The 16883-nt window shown below is 38.6% G+C and overlaps 1 protein-coding gene across 2 annotated transcripts in view; it reads right to left on the reverse strand.

Moving 5' to 3' along the window:
* Nucleotides 1-16883, reverse strand: part of znf366 (zinc finger protein 366) — a 64857-nt gene that overhangs the window by 25363 nt on the left and 22611 nt on the right. For both annotated transcript variants that reach the window (XM_088000028.1, XM_088000018.1), the window contains exon 2: nt 14074-15372. In XM_088000028.1, coding sequence (XP_087856154.1) covers nt 14074-15351 — 1278 coding nt within the window. In that variant the 5' untranslated portion in view covers nt 15352-15372. The remainder of the gene's footprint in view (nt 1-14073; nt 15373-16883) is intronic.

The raw sequence follows: 16883 nt of genomic DNA on the forward strand, positions 1-16883 counted from the left end.
TAGAGTGGAAGTTCTGCATGACATAATGAAAGGGATCATAGGATAATACAGCACAGAGTAGGCCATTCAGCCTATTATGCCTGTATCATCTCATTGATTGGACTATTCAGTTTGTCCAATGCTCCAGCTCATTCCCATAGCCATTTCAAAGAATATAATCATTTCCTTTTTGGAAGGAAAAGAGGATAGGAAGGTATTATCTATAGTTTGTATTTGTGGTGCTTAAATATACAACATTCACTATTGAGAGCAGGAACAAGTGTCTGACAAAATTAATTTGACTGGTTCCATTATTTTGTATATGTAGAATTACACAAGATATTGAATAAACATGCGGGTAATGATGGGAGCTGAAGCTTCTGAAGAATTTGTCATGAACAGCAAAAAGCAAAACAATTTTAAGACATCTCAGCACCAGCTGCTTTCCTCTTCCTGTTGCGCACTAACCAGAGGTGCAATGTTCATTCTATCTACCAAACTTGCAGGCATGTTTATATCCTGTCCTCTTTCAATCAACTTCCTTAACTTTTCTTTTGTCAATTGCTGGTAACTATAACCCTCTGGAGGGAAAGCAGCAACAGTCTCAGGGGGTTAACTACAAGAGGCGGGTCCCTTCCTGTTGTGTTCGTGTATGTTTAGTAGTAGATTTAGCAAGAAAACAATCCAAGTGATCTCTCAGAGCTGCACTGCTCTGCTGTGCTCTCTAAGTCGAAGGGGAAATATTGAATGTAGCAGGTAATCAAGGGAGAGAGCACAACGATAGGACTTTTTAAATTTAACATAATTTAACATAATTGCTTTTCAAATTAAAAGAACAACAGCAATCTTAATTTTAAAAGATAACATTATGAGAAACAACATCAGAAATTGCTGGAAAAAATCAGCAGGTCTGGCAATATCTGTGGAGAGAAAGAGTTAAGATTTCAAGTCTAGTGAAGATGGGGTAGGGGAGAGGGCAGGAGTAAACGATAGGTGGAGATGGAGCCCAGAGAGTGAGAAAAACAGTTGGGCAGGTGAATGGGTAAAGATCAGCCTAGGAGAATGAACATAGCTGCTAATGGGGATCATTAGTAGCTGATGATGGGTTGTTAGTGGTAGCAGCCCATGTCAAGGCCTGGTATATGGGATTGGGAAATTAGAAACAAAATGAGAAATTGCTGGAAAAACTCCATGCTTTGCTGGAGCATTGCAGAAATCCTGAGAACGTGTTTCCTGGCCAACATCTCTGTCTCAGGCTTGCTGCAGTGCTCCAGTACATGCTGGAAACAGCACCTCATCTTCCGCTTGGGAACTGTACAGCCTTCTGGACTTAATATCAAGTTCGACACTTTTAGGGTTTAAGGTACCTTTCCCTATGTCCTTACCTCAACTCCCATACACTTGGCCTTAACATCACATGGGCTGCTATTATTACATAATTTCAACTACTAATGATCCCTGCTATTCATTCTCGCAGGCTGGCCTTTATCCACTTGTTTCTCTGTCCAACTATTTTTCTCTCTGTGGGCTCCATTTCCACCTATGGGGCAGCTCCTCAGGTGCTGCCTGACCTGCTGTGCTTTTCCAGTGCCACATTTTATTGACTCTCTCCAAATATAAATATCAATTAGAGAAACAAGATTTGTACGTTAGGCATTAACTCACTTCCTGACTGCCCAGGCACAAGTCAGGAATGTGATAAAAAAAAACTCCCCACTTGCCTGTATGGGGCCTGCTCAAGAACACTCAAGAAGCTTAGAAAATGCAACCCACTTAATTGGCATCACATCCACTCGCTCCAGCACCAAAACTGAGTAACAGCAGTGTGTACTATCTACAGGTTGAACTGCAAGGCTCTTTAGGTAAGAAAGTAAGTTGCAATGAAGAAATAAGAAATTTATAAATGGATATGGATAGGTAAGTTTTTAGTTCAAGATTGGACAGATGGAGTTTGACGTGGATAAATGTGACGTTACCATTTTGATTAGCGAAATAGAAAGCAACTTGTCTCAGTGGTTAGTACCGCTACCTCACAGCACCAGGGTCCCAGGTTCAATTCCAGCTTTGGGTGACTGCCTGTGTGGAGTTTGCACATTCTCCCTATGTCTGCGTGGGCTTCCTCCCACAGTCCAAAGATGTGTAGGCCAGATGAATTGGCCATGCTAAATTGCCCATAGTGTTAGGTGCATTAGTCAGAAGAAAATGGGTCTGGGTGGGTTACTCTTCAGAGGGTTGGTGTGGACTTGTTGGGCTGAAGGGCCTGTTTCCACACTGTAGTGAATCTAATGTAAAAAAAACTTAGAGAAGAATGCTTTGTTGGAGAGGGATTGGGTGGCCTCATGTATGAATTGCTGAAAACTAGTATGCAGGTAATAGGGACGGTGAATGAAATTTTAGCATTTGTTGCTAAAAGAATAGAGTATAAAAGGAGGGAAGTGTTGCCACAATTGTACAACGTATTAGTGAGACAACATCTGCAGTATTGCGTACAATTCTGATCCCCTTACATTATTGGGGACATAATTGTAGTTGTAGGAGAGGTTCACTAAATTGATTCCAGACTTGAAGGTTTTGTATTATAAAGAGAGATTGAACAGTTTAGGCCTATGCTCTGGAGTTTAAAAGCATGAGAGGAGACCTAGTTGAGGTATATAGATGCTAAAGGGGATTGGCAAAATAGACATAGAGAGAATGTTTCCTTATATGGGGTAATCAGAATGAGATGTAATAATCTTAGGATAAGAGATAGCAGATTTAAAACAGAGATGAGAAATTACTCTCTCAAAGGGTTGTGAATGTGTGGAATTCACTGCCCCAGAATGCAGTGGATTAGCATATTGAGGAAATTTAAGGAAGAATTAGACAGATTTTTAATTCGTAATGAGTTGAAGGGTTATGGAGAGTGGGCGGGAAAGTGGAGTTGAGGCCAAGATGAGACTAGCTGTGATTGTATCAAATGGTGGAACAGACTTGAGGAACTAAATTGCCTGCTCCTGCTCTTAGTTGTTACATTCTTAGAGAGCACCTTCTAAACTCATAACCACTACCACTGAGTATAGCAGGGGACAGCAGGTCCATGGCAACACTATTACCTGCACGTCCCTTACCAAGCCACCCTCCACTCTGACTTCGAAATATAGTGCCATTCCTTCAGTATTGCTCAGTCAAAATCGTTCTGAGGATGGGCCACCTGACCTGAAACATTAACCCCGATTTCTCTCCACACATGCTGAGCTTTTCCAACAATTTCTGGTTTTGTTTCTGATTTACGTATCTGTAGTTCTTTCGGTTTTTAAAATCCTGGATTCCCTTCTCTAACAGCAATGTGGGTCTACCTAAAGCATGTGGACTACAACTGCCCTCTTCTCAAAGGCGACTAGCGATGAACAATAAAATGGCACCACATCGTGAAGGAGTATAAAAAATGCCTTAAAAAATAATAGACTTCAGGATTGTAATTAAATCTTTTAAATATTATTCGGGTCCTTCCATCAATACGAGATTATGAAGATGCAGCAAACAATCCATTTAGATTTGGGGTGGGGACATGTTTTTCTTCGATGCATCTTTGCTAATGGCTAAAGAGACCAATCCTTGAACAGCACCTATTGCCTTGCTGTGGTCACTGGTTATCATGTTCATGCAAAACAGCCCACAGATGTCACTATTTTTCTCTATCCCCAAGCGCAATACATGACAGGTGGAACCTTCATATTCTTGGCTGATTCATTTGTCATCTGACCCCAGCTACCCCGCTAGTTAGACAGTCAGTATGTAAGGTTCTTCCACATCTAAAATGGCCAAATTCATCAAAGCCATTTCTGACTGGGGCTAATACCCTAGAGGTCTTTACCTTTGAGAGGTCTACCACATTTATGATTTTGTCCTGCCAGCATTAACCCATAATGTGTCTCAGACAGCAAAAATGAAAATCATTGAAACAAAAACAGAAATTGCTAGAGAAACTCAGCAGGACTTGCAGCAACTCTGGAGATAAAGCAGAATTAATGTTTCATATTCAGTGATCCTTCTTCAAAACAAAACATTATTGAGCTTTCTTTTCTGGTAGCTGTAAGTCACAATTATGGGCATTTAAACGGGCATTGGATAGGCATATGGAGGATAGTGGGCTAGTGTAGGTTAGGTGGGCTTGGATCGGCGCAACATCGAGGGCCAAAGGGCCTGTAATGTGCTGTATTTTTCTATGTTCTATGTTCTATTATGCAGCAAGCTGTATTTAAGAAGGTGGGAAATATAGTTATTTCTAGATGACTACTGCTAGTACATTGTGGCATTTGGTATCTCTACCATATATGGTACTGGATTTGAGATAGCTCACTGCCATGAATCCTCCTTTGTCTTGGGTCTACCTAATTAATGGCAGCAGAGGATGAACCATTGAAAAGTATTTACAGATGTGTTCCTGGATTACAAGAAGGTTTATTGTGTGATGTCAATAAGTACAACAGTATCAGACATAATTACCAAAACATGAGCGAGCTGGTGGAGACACTTTTGTTCCCTCCAGAAACTGGAATGGAACACTTTGTCTTCATCCAGTCTGTGTGTAGTCTTAGTAGAATAGGTGGAGCCAATGTAATATGAACATTAATCCCTTTAAAACAATTATCTCATACAACATCTCACTCCAAGTTTTACTTTCAATAGTTAATCCATTGTACAATCATGTCTATAAAGCTATCACCTTTACTACTCCCTCATCTTCCCTCATATTTCTGACCTCACAACTGTGGGCAATGGGGAATTTCACACTTTTCACAAAACACAATCTTATTGAACTTGGAAGAATGGTGTGTGTCTTGCTTGAGGAGTGTTGACATTGGTCCTGATCTGTGGATCTTTTCCCTGTTGGAGTATATTTTATTGCTCAGATATCCCTAGCAGCAGATGTCATTGTTTGAAGGTATTGTGGGTCCATCCATTACCTAATCTTGAGGACCGTTAACATCCAAACATTCCTTCCTAGAGGCTGTCTGCCCTATTGAAACAAGCACTCTCTTCTTTGTAATACCCTGGATTTCTGGATCATGCAATTTCTCTCTAATTGAAAGAGGTATTCTCTTTTTTGAAGAATACTTAGAGCAGGTAATTACATTTTTTTTGACTGTGTCCTGGAACTGTGGTCATTTGACTAACTCCCAAGGAATCATTATTCAGCTAATCACCCTTAAGTTTTTGATCAGGTTGAACATCTTCATTTGCTGTTTGTGATTGTTGGAAGAAATAATATTTTTCAGGTCATCATTTCTGTTACTGAAAGAATGCTGCTCACTCAAACCCAGCTGGCATTAACTGTACTGCTTTATTCATTTGTTCAGTCAGCTGCTGTATTGCCTGGACACCATCAGTTAAAGAGTCACCAGTGAACTCAGGTGGTTTGTTCTGCTCATTCTTGTTCTCAATATTTGTTTCTTTTGGCTGAGTTTCATCATCTGATCTTTCAGCAGTGATGACAGGAGTGCTTTACAAGCCTAACTATTCTGTGCGATGCCAGATTTCACAATGGGTTACGAGATTTTTCAATCACTTTTGAGATCTCTGACTGAGCACTGGCTGTACACCTGACAATGCCTAAATATTTCTGTTGTACCTTTTTCACTTCATATTCCCAAAACAAACTGAAACAATGAGGATTTATTTTGTCACACATTAGTAAGTTGTCATTGATTGTGAAATGTGCTGGTGCTCAAAGTATGCCTTCTCAGCCAAACACACTGGTCTTTTGGTTTAGCCATCCTTCAACACAACAGAATCTTTGTCCCTCATTTGTTTTTTATTGAATGTGGTTAAGCCTCTCCTGTCTTGCTGGCCACCATATTTTCCTGGCTTTGTGGGACATTCCTATTGTGGCACTAAATGTAATCTCTACAGATTCTTTGTGGTCTGCTTTGAGTCCAGGGAACGCAGTGAAATCTTTCAGTGGTTGCCCAATGACTGGTTGCTCTTTTACTGATCCATTGTTTTGACAATCATTCTGTTTGCCCCTGGACCAGTTATTCTTGAAAATAATGTGCCTCTTTCTGACTCCTTATGGAATTTGAAGCCTAAACATCTGAACTGTATCTTAAAAGTTATCACTCCATGAGTGCAAATTTGTGTCCTGTATGCTGCCCTTGAATCTGTTTGGAAGAATAACATCATTTTTCATTTCTTCTCAATGTGCTGATTAATCTTAAAATTGTCAATTGTAAAATTGTTGTCAATCTGTAGCATTACAATATTGCTTATCTCGTGTTCCTTAAACTTACACTCTTGTACTCACAAATACTGTTTTAAATTGAATTACTGCAGAGCTTGCTAAAACACTAGGCAGTGTTCCCTTTATTTGCCAGTTAAACTTTGCATTACAGCATGACTGTAATAGGTTTTTCAATAAAGCTTTAAATTGTATTGCTGATTATTCAGGAGTGATTTACTGCTTTCAAGCATTTTTAAAATAGGTTCCTTTGTCATATTGTAGCTCAGTACTGCATATGGGTCCTTTCTGCCCTTTCCCAGTTTTAGCTACTATTAACACTAAACCAAGTAGTGGTTATCTACTTCTTCAAAGGTTTTCATAGATCATAAGACCATAGAGCATGAGCACAAAAATAGGTCATTCAGTTCATTGAGTGTGATCCAGCATTTCAGCAAAACCGTCGCTGATCTGATTACCTCAATTCCACTTTGCTGCCTTTTCTGTGTAATACTTGATTCCTTTACTGACTAAAAATCTGTATATCTATGCTTTGTATACTCTTAATAATACAGCCTCAACAGCCCTCTGTGGTAAAGATTCATACCCAATGAGAAAATAAATTCCTCCTCATCTCTGTCATAAATGGGCAATGCTTTACTCTGAGACTATATCCTCTAGTCCGAGACTTACTCAGCAGCAGAAGCAATCTCTGCACACCTATCCTGTAAAAATATCCTTCCCTTTAACAATGTTATATAATTTAATAAGATCTCCTCTCATTTTTCTAAACTCCAATGAGTACAAAACTAACCTACCCAAGCTTTTCTCATAAGAAAATCCCTCCATACCTGGAATCAACCTTCAGAGTTATCTTTGGACCATCTCCAATGCCAATCTATCTATCTAGATAAAAGGGCCAAAATTGTTCACACTTTTTCAGGTGAAGTCCAACTAAGTTTTAGCAAGATCTCCCTAATTTTATATTCCAATTCCCTTTGAAATAAAGCTCAACAGTCCATTTGTCTTCCATGTTACCCACAGAATTTAGATGCTAGCTTTTGTGATTAATGCACAAGGACCTCCAAATCCATCAGTGCTGCAGTTTTCTGCTGTCTTCATCATTTAAAAAGTATTCAGCCTTTCTATTCTTCCTGCAAGAGTGCGTACCTTTACATTTTCTGACATTATTTTCCATCTGTCAAGTGTTTGCATATTCACCTAACCAGTCTATATCAATTTGTAGACTCTTTGTGTCATCCTCACCTCTTGCCTTCCCACCTCTCATTGTCTCATCTGCAAACTTTACAATAGTATATTCACTTCCCTGATCCAAATCATTAATATATATTATAAATAGCTGTGGCCCCAGTACTGATCCCTGTGACACTCCATTAGTTACAGGTTGCCATCTTGAAAATGCCCCTTTTGTCTCAACCCTGTGACTTTTTAAAATGAACAATCCTCTATCCATGCTAAGATACTATTCCCAACAACATGGGCTCTTATTAAGTTGACTCACATGTGATAGCATATTGAATAGGGACGGCATGGTGGCTCTGTGGTTAGCACTGCTGCCTCAAAGCACCAGGTACCTGGGTTTGATTCCAGCCTCGGGCAAATGTCTGTGTAGAGTTTGCACGTTCTCCCAGTATCTGCACTGGTTTCTGCTGGGTACTCCAGTTTCCTCCCACAGTCCAAAGACGTGCAAGTGGATTGGCTGTGCTAAATTACTCACAGTGTTCAGGATGTGTAGGTGAGGTGCATTAGTCATGGGAAATACAGACTTACATGGAAACAGTATCTACATGAATTTGGAAAGGCAAGGATGGATTAAGGGTAGTCAGCATGGTTTGTTGTGTTGGAAATCGTATCTCACAAATTTGACTGAGTTTTTGAAGAGGTGACTAAGAAGGTGGATGAGGGCAGTACGGTAAATGTTGTTTACATGGATTTTAGAAAGGCCTTCGACAAGGTACTGCATAGACACTGGTTAGTAAGGGTGGATCAGTTGTGATGCAGGAAAGGCTAGCCAAATGGATACAAAATTGGCTTGACAGTCAGAGACAGAGATTTTTAGTAGAGGGTTGTTCTTCAGACTAGAAGCCTGTGACCAGCAGTGCGCCACAAGGATCAGTGCTGGGTCCTCTGTTGTTCATCATTTATGCAAACTATTTGGATGAGAATGTAGGAGGCATGGTTAGTAAGTTTGCAGATGACACCAAAATTGATGGAATAGTGGACAGTGAAGAAAATTATCTAAGAGTACTATAGGAACTTGCTCAACTGGGGCCAGTGGGCTAAAGAATGGCAGATGGATTTTAATTCAGATTAATACGGAGTGTTGCGTTTTGGTTAGACAAACCGGTGCAGGACTTACGCAGTTAATAGTAGGGTCCTGGGGAATGTTGTTGAACTGAGAGACATAGTGGGGTAGGTATATAGTTCCTTGAATGTTACATCACAGGTAGACAGCGTGGTAATTAACACTTGCCCTCATTAGTGAAAAATGTCCCAGCCTACTCAGCCTATTTTTATAACTTAAACCCTTCATTCCCTGCAACATCCTGGTAAATCTTTTCTAAACTCTCTCCAATTTAATAATTTTCTTCCTATAGCATTGAAGTGGAGGTGCCGGTGTTGGAATGGGGTGGACAAAGTTAAAAATCACACAACACCAGGTTATAGTCCAACAGGTTTATTTGGAAGCACTAGCTTTCAGAGCACTATTCTTTTGTCAGGTATCTACTGGGGCAGGATCATAGGACACAGAATTTATAGTAAAAGATCAAAGTGTCATTCAACTGGTGCTATGTCTTGAACAAACCTGGATTGTTGTTAAGTCTTTGGTTGCTTATAATGACTTTGCAGGTTTTGATTCATTAATATTTAAGTCCTAGCACTTCTTTCCAGTCACATTCCTGAGATAACTTAAGGTTTCATAAAATAAAGGTGATATCTCAGCTCAAACAACCCATTAAAAGTAGATTGAAATCTGTCTGTATCCCAACCTTGAGTCAGAGTGGTTCTATTTCCAATGTAGGCATGTATAAAATGTCGTATGAACTGACTGCCTACAGATTGTGTACTTTTTTGAACAAAATAGAACAACTTCCTATTGACCAGAACTACACACAGTATTCCAGAAGAGGCCTCGCCAATGTTCTGTACATGATGTTCCAATTCCTATTCATAAAAGTCTGAGCAATGAAAGCAAGCTTAATCATCCCGTTTACCTGTAATGCAAATTTCAGAGAATTATGTACCAGAACCCCTAGATCTCTCTGTTCTACAACTCTACCCAAGCTGGAATCTTTTTCCCTGGTGCTTAGAAGGCTGAGGGATGACCTTCTGTAGAGGCGTATAAAGTCATAAGGGACATAGTTAAGGTGAATAGCCAAGTCTTTTCCCCAGGGTAGGGAGACCAGAGCTAGAAGGCATGGGTTAAAGATGAGAGAGGCAAGATTTAAATGGGACCTGAGCGGCAACTTTTTCACACAGAGGGTGATGTGTATACGGAATGAGCTGCCAGAAGAAGTCCGAGAGGCACATACAATTACAACATCTAAAAGACATTTGGACAGGTACATGAATAGGAAGGGTTTAGAGGGATATGGGCCAAGTGCGGTCAAATGGAACTAGTTCAGTTTACGAAACATGGCCAGCATAGACAAATTTGGCCAAAGGGCCTGTTTCCATGCTGTATACCTCTATGGCTCTAAATCTCTATAGAGAAGAATGGACACCACAAAAGGTGCCATTTTGACAATTAAAAGAATGATTGATACAATGTACTGAAGACACCTATGTCCATTCATTACAATGCATTACGCCTCATTTTAGGAAATACTAATGAAGCCAAGCAATGTGCATATCATGAGCAACACATGACTCTCATAGGTCTATGATAAAACATCTTCAAAACCAGGAAAAGGCTCAAAAATAATGCAATTCCAGAATTTGAGATCCAATTTGAATTTGAGTATTTGAGCTATCCTGTACAACTTTCACCCATCATGGTACAGGAAGAGGAAACTGAGTGGAACAGTCCTTTGTTTTGTTTTCCTGCTCAAGTACACTTCAAGGAGGGTCACTGTAAAGAGTGGTGATATGAGTGCTCTTAAAAACAAATTTCTGAATCCTAACTGAGGAAATTGCATAGACAATGACCTAACCATGGAAGGAATGTGTTGTATGATGACCAGATAGACCTGTACCTTTCAGAGAATTACATGACATCATGATGTGTGTCAGTCCAGTATAAAAATGTTCACCTTATCTCCATTTCCTGTATCATGGGGTCAGGCAGTGTAGCTTCTTCAGTCAGATTTATGCATGCAATGTACAGCTGCATAAGCATGTGATATTAATGCATTGTAAAAAGTGTTATTAATAAATCTCAGGATATCTGTCTGAACAAGGATATAACTCTTTGTGTTACATGTTGTGCGGCCTAACATAGTTAACCAAAAGGCACATCAGAAGGAGAACTGAATTTGAGGAAAAATGTCCCAGTAAAACTTTTAAAAAGGATTATTATGTTATATAACATTCAACATCAATAAACAGAAACTATTAATCATAACTATTACAAACTTCCTTTCTGTCAATGTGCTAATTCTTTGAATACTTTGAAATTAAGTGTAAATTTCATAGAAATTGAATTTTGTTTGCAAAGGTAGAACAAGTATGATGAGAGAATGTTTTTGAAATTGTAAACATTATCACTGATAAATATATTGTCTCTCTTAAGCTACTAGCGAGTGATCCAGAGTACTAGCCCAGGATCAAGTCATCAGAGACTGCCATTACTGCTCACTTCAGGCTCAATGATTTCTTACTACCAATCCCAAGAATGGATTCATAAGACAATGGGTCATTTATAAGATACCTGACACACTGGAAAATTTGGTAATGTTTGCTAATTCAGAAAAGGGTGCTGGATTTTTTCCTTGAAATAACTCAATACTGAACCCAGAAAGTCTCCTGAGAAAAATGCTCCTGGAAAATGTATATTTTAAAAATTCATTGGCACCACTTTTCAGGGTTCAGGCCTTGATCATGACTTGGTCACTCAATGGGCTCCATCTCTATCAGTCTTACCAAGACATATGTGATCCTAGCACTTCCACTGTTCCCTGGTTCTCCTTGAATACCCAGAACATGGGGAGTCTCCTGTAACCAACCCTATATCTAATCTTCTATGACCATGGTCTGTTTGGGTTCCACGTCCATCAGAACAGTGAGAAAATCTGGGGAAAGCTTGTATTCAGTATAATCTGACTGCCATTTTTACAGTAGTTTTGCAGGAATACACAATGATATTAATTAATTGATTTTCAGACCCAACTGCTTTAATCAGTACAGATTACATCCAACCATCAACCATAAACAGAATTTTAAATGATGCAATTCCTGAAAAACAGACATGATGGTTTTTCATGACTTAGTTCCAATATGCAGGTGAGGCACCCAATACCAATGGAATCAGGTTGGGAGTTCATGGTATGAATGAACTGAACTGTGGTATTTGGAGCACAAAAGACCAAATGTGAAGCAACATGTGTCTATCGTAATTTGTAATGCAGAACAAGACAGGTTTTGTCTAATTGTGCATAATTATGTTGAACAAAAAGCTTGCCTCCAACTATGCTGGATGTGCGACTTGATAACTTTGCTTCTGGAACCTTGGTGTAGATATTCTTAATTAACATACTCAGACCAACTTTGGAGCAGGTGTGACTTGAACCTCGCCATTTTAACTCAGAGGTAAGGACACTATCACTGCACTAAAAAACATGATGTCAGTGTATAATGAGTCAAGAGAAGTATGTCTTTGACAAACTAGTTTAAGGGATTTAGATTTAAACAGAAAGAGGCCTGAGATGGATGCTGAGTTGACTGGGTGAATTTAATATCAAATCACTCACAGAAGAGAAGTACAGAGAATAACAGATTGTATTAAAAGAGAGAAAAATAATAAAAAGGAAAAACAGAAATGTTTTTAAAATATAAAGTTTTAACATCTGAAAGAATTCACAAAATGAGATCTTACTTTTAATTCTGTATCTTCCTATACAGAGATTTTTTTATTAATTTATGGGATGTGGATGTTACTGACTGAGCCAGCATTTATTGTTCATCTCTAATTGCCCAAAGGCCAGTTAAGAGTCAATCTTATTGCTGTGAGTCTGGAGTCACATGTAGCCCAGACCAGGTAAGGATGGCATTTTCCTTCCCTAAAGGAAATTAGTGAACCAGGTGGGTTTTTCTGACAATTTGTTTAGTTTATCAGATACTGTAGCTAAATTTCTGTTTCAAGTTCAATGAACAATTGTTCATTATTGCAACAAATTCAAGATATTCATAGCGAGATTAAGCATGTGATATCAGTTTTCCATAGGTAATGGTGGAACAATTCATCAGGACAGCAACTTGCGGCCAATCACCTTTCTTCGTTACAAGTTGCTAACCAATTTTTTCATGAATAATAGCATGCATCATTCAGATGTTGTTCTCTTTCATAGCAAAATCTGTTCCATTGTGTTGAAGCAAGATATTGCAATTGAGTAATATGATGGTCAATGATTAAGATATTTCTATATTTACCTTTTACGTGGGAATCTGTTTCAGTTGCTAGGAGGCAGAACAATGCAGCTCAAGTTAGACAATTCATATTGAAAGCAGCCCTACATCATGCAGCTCAAACTCAATTGTATTCAATAAGTATCAGAGTCATTTTTACTCTGTAATGTTAAACATTTATAACTGGCCTTAAGTATGCTCTTGGGTGCTTGTGATTTCCCAAAGTAGTTTGGGCATTTTGAGATGATTAAAATAAAAATCCTTATTTATTAATGAGTGAGAATGCTGGATGAACGCTATGTTTAGGTTAATTTTGTTCAATCCATACAACTTTTCTTTTCATTATAATACGAAATAGTGACGTCTTCCCATATCAGCAGTAAAGCAAAATGTTTTTTTTTTTAATTTCCTTCTCATGATAAACTTTTGAGTTTTACAAAACTATCCTTCAAGGATTGTTGGGTGAAGTATGATTGATTTTGCAGCTTCTGCCAACATGGACTTATCTGTCTGTGCCTTCAGGCTGGATTTAATGGAGGTGATGGAAGTTCTACCTACAACTTGAGAGATCTTGAGAGAACCACACATCACCTGTTTGAGGGAAAGCCTGCAAAATTCAGTGCCATTCATGCACAACTGCAGAAACACATGTTTTCCCTCTAGGGTTAAGGACTCCAAAAGTAGATGATGTCCCATCCACCAGTCAATCAGTAACCAGCAGCTCTATCACGAGGGAAGCTGCAATTGCTATTACATCCCACCAAAGACCTAGGGCCATTATTGACTAGCAGGTAATGTGTTGTTGGGAATTACATAGGAAAGGGTTTGATAGCAAGGTCAGCAGAGTAATACTCAGCAGGTTTTCTCTGTCCAATCCCAGGTACTTTGATCAGTCACTGAGTGTCTTTGAATGAGGGACCTGCTCCCACCTTTGGTACAGGTGAGAAGGTAATGGAACCCCCACCCACCACACTTCTAACTAATTAAATTCTTCCCTCTGTATCTGTTAGTCATTCCCTCCATTCTTAGCCCAAAAAACCATTAACTTCAATGGAAAACAAAATTATGCAAGCGAGAAAGGGAATGTTTGCATTATTGCTCACCGATTTCCTCCTGTGTCCTCATACCTTATAATTCTTCACATTTTTATCTAGTTAAAATCTATTCAATTGTAAATATAGACAAGATCGTTAAATTATTTTTTCAGAAGGTAAATTCTCTGCAAATGTTTTCTATCTTTTGAACATTTCTGTCATAATCTTTGAGAAAGTATTAATTAAATATCCCTTTTCTATTTCAGACATAATTCCTACCTTGTGAGTCAGGGAGTGCTGCTTGAGGTGATGGGGTTGAATGAATTCCATGCCACATTCAGTGCAGATATATGGGCGGATATCTTTGTGTTTCATCATGTGATTTTGCAACTGACTTGGATACTGGAAAGTCTTCTCACATTCATCACAGCGATACAATGTAGGACCACGGTGTGATGTCAAATGTCTCTTTAATTGGGCTAGGGTAGGAAAGTCAAGTCCACACTCTACACAAATATTGTCTCGACCATTCTCATGCTTGGTTTCATGGGCTTTGAGCTCACTTGGATAAGCAAAACCCCTGCCACAAATGCTGCAATTATATGGCTTCACATCACTATGTTGCATCATATGTCGTTTAAGATGGCTGGTCTGGGTGAATGCTTTGTGACAAACATTACACTTGTGAGGTCTAGTACCCTGATGCGTGAGCATGTGAGTATGCAGGTGGCTCAGTTGTTTGAAGAGTTTTCCACATTGGGAACAAGCATGGGGCTTGATACCACTGTGTCCCAAAATATGTGTTACCAGGTTGTACTTGGAAGTGTATGATTTCTCACACATTCGGCACTGCCAGCGTTTTTGATTGCCACCTACATCAACATAATAACTGTCATCGATTTGAATGTTAACATCAACCCGTTCAACCGTGTTCTTCTTTTCTTCTCGGCTAGGTATCCCACCACTCAGACTTCCCAGAGGACCATTCTGATGAAGAGGATACCTGAAATGCAGATTTGATGGTGCCATAACAAAAGGGAACATAAAGTCTGGAGTGACATTGGAAAAGTATGCTCGAGAAGGATGCATCATCAGAGGACTGGTAGGCCACATTAAATTATGTTTAATAGACTCATGCTTCAAGCCTGTATTACCGAGGTGGTCAAAAGTTCTGAACAACTGAAACCCTACATTACTTAAGTCTATCATTTCAGCCATGGGTTTTGGTGATGGCAACTCCATTTTGATGTCTTCAGGTTCATCGATTTCTGTCAGTAAATCTTCTGAATGAACAGTATGAATGACTTTAGTGGGGGTACTTTTTCTCTTACGTGATCCTCCTTCAGAATTTGCAGTGAGTCTTTCTATATTTACTGTAGATATGTCATTTGTAGAATATGTAATTCCTGATTCATAATCTCTGAAACCCATGCATTTGTTTGGTTTAATGGTCAGTGGGAGAGGCTGCATTGAGAAGTGTGGAGAAGTCGGGATTTCTTTCATATCTCTGGAGATATGAATGTCGTCACTGTATGGATCAGCCATCTTGTTCTCCATAATGTTCACTCAGCTTCTTTCCTTAAATTAGAAAAGAAAATGTCAAAAATGAAATCTTTTCCAATGAAATGGGTCTTCAACAATAGTACAAAAGAGGTAATTGAAAATTGACCACCCGTTTGACACCCTGACGGATTGCCTTTTACACAGGTTTCCTTAGTGGTGATTGGGTCTTTATTTTCCTCCTCCAAGAACTTCATATGTCTGAATATTCCCAATGGGAAACCCATTGATGACATGAATGGATTTGAAAGAAACTGAAGTAACAGAGTGATTACTAGAAAGGCGGGTAAAAGCCCATGTAGCAATAGTGAAAAATAAGAAGATTGTGTAAGAACTTTTAAATTAACATATATATTGTCCCCTTTTATATTAATTTTTTTTGTGATAACATATCCCAACCTTGGTGGTTCATTTTATGTGGGATGGGTACACCTACCATGAGAGAATAGAATGGTTGGAAAATGATGCTGACTGAATTTGAACATTACTTCGCTGTCTCTCGAATGTCATTACAGAGTGAATTTTAGCAAAGGAACTGTGTGTCATTTGTAAATATGATGGAAAACCGGCAGTGTCGTTCTCCACTTTGTTTCTAACATTATGCTGCTCCTTGTTTTGGTTCGCATTGGGAATAACGAACACAAATAAAAAGATGCAATAAGTTCTATTGTGCAAAGCTTACAAATTGTGCTTGGAATGTTTGGAATAGCTGAAAAAGTATAACATCGTTTACCAGCTAACCAGCAAGAGGGATAAATTATGACCCTACCTTAAAGAAAAGTGAAATTCAGTTCAGGTAACTTGGATTTGGATGACTTGACTATGCCCTCATGGAAGAACTAAAATGTGTCCTCAACTCTTCAGTGCTGAATCAATACAGAAAACAGCTTCCTATCATTTAGTTAGGTGAGCCTTACTTTCAGGATAGGACATGAATCATCTGAATTTCAAGGCGTCATAATTCCAAATTAAATGTTTAGTAAATATAAGCTCTTAATTGCAATTTCAGCAAGTAGCATTATTAATTATGCTTGATCATGTTCCTTTATTGAAGAATAATTAATATTTGTGGCATGCTTCCTTTAATGCACAGATCTGAAATGCTAAATAGATTCATTAAAGGTTTAAAATAATAGATTGGAGTTTTTGTAACAATATTTAAATGTAATATGTGCCTTAAATTTTGGCATTAGTCATTTAAATAAATTCCTCCTGAAAATATCTCAAGGACATGTGCCTTGTGGATTGTGGTTAGGCATTGGTGAGACTACATCACATTTTATTCAAAGAACTTTCATTCTTGCTTAACATGTGCAAAGTAAGAAATGTTACTTTACATTGAGAGTTTGTAAATGGGGAGCCAGTTGGTGAGAGAAAGTGCATATGTTACTAAACATGAATAAATCATTCACAGTCAATTCTTCATCTGTGAGTTGAATTGAAAGTGTGTTGTGTAAAAGCTATTTTAATAATGATAAAAATTGACTATCAATCTTTGACTTCCAGCATCAAAATTTTAAACGTTTCAA

This window comes from Chiloscyllium plagiosum, unplaced genomic scaffold (genome assembly GCF_037043375.1).
Source record: "Chiloscyllium plagiosum isolate Xiang-an unplaced genomic scaffold, Cpla_swu_hap1 HiC_scaffold_2, whole genome shotgun sequence".
Lineage (NCBI taxonomy): Eukaryota > Metazoa > Chordata > Chondrichthyes > Orectolobiformes > Hemiscylliidae > Chiloscyllium > Chiloscyllium plagiosum.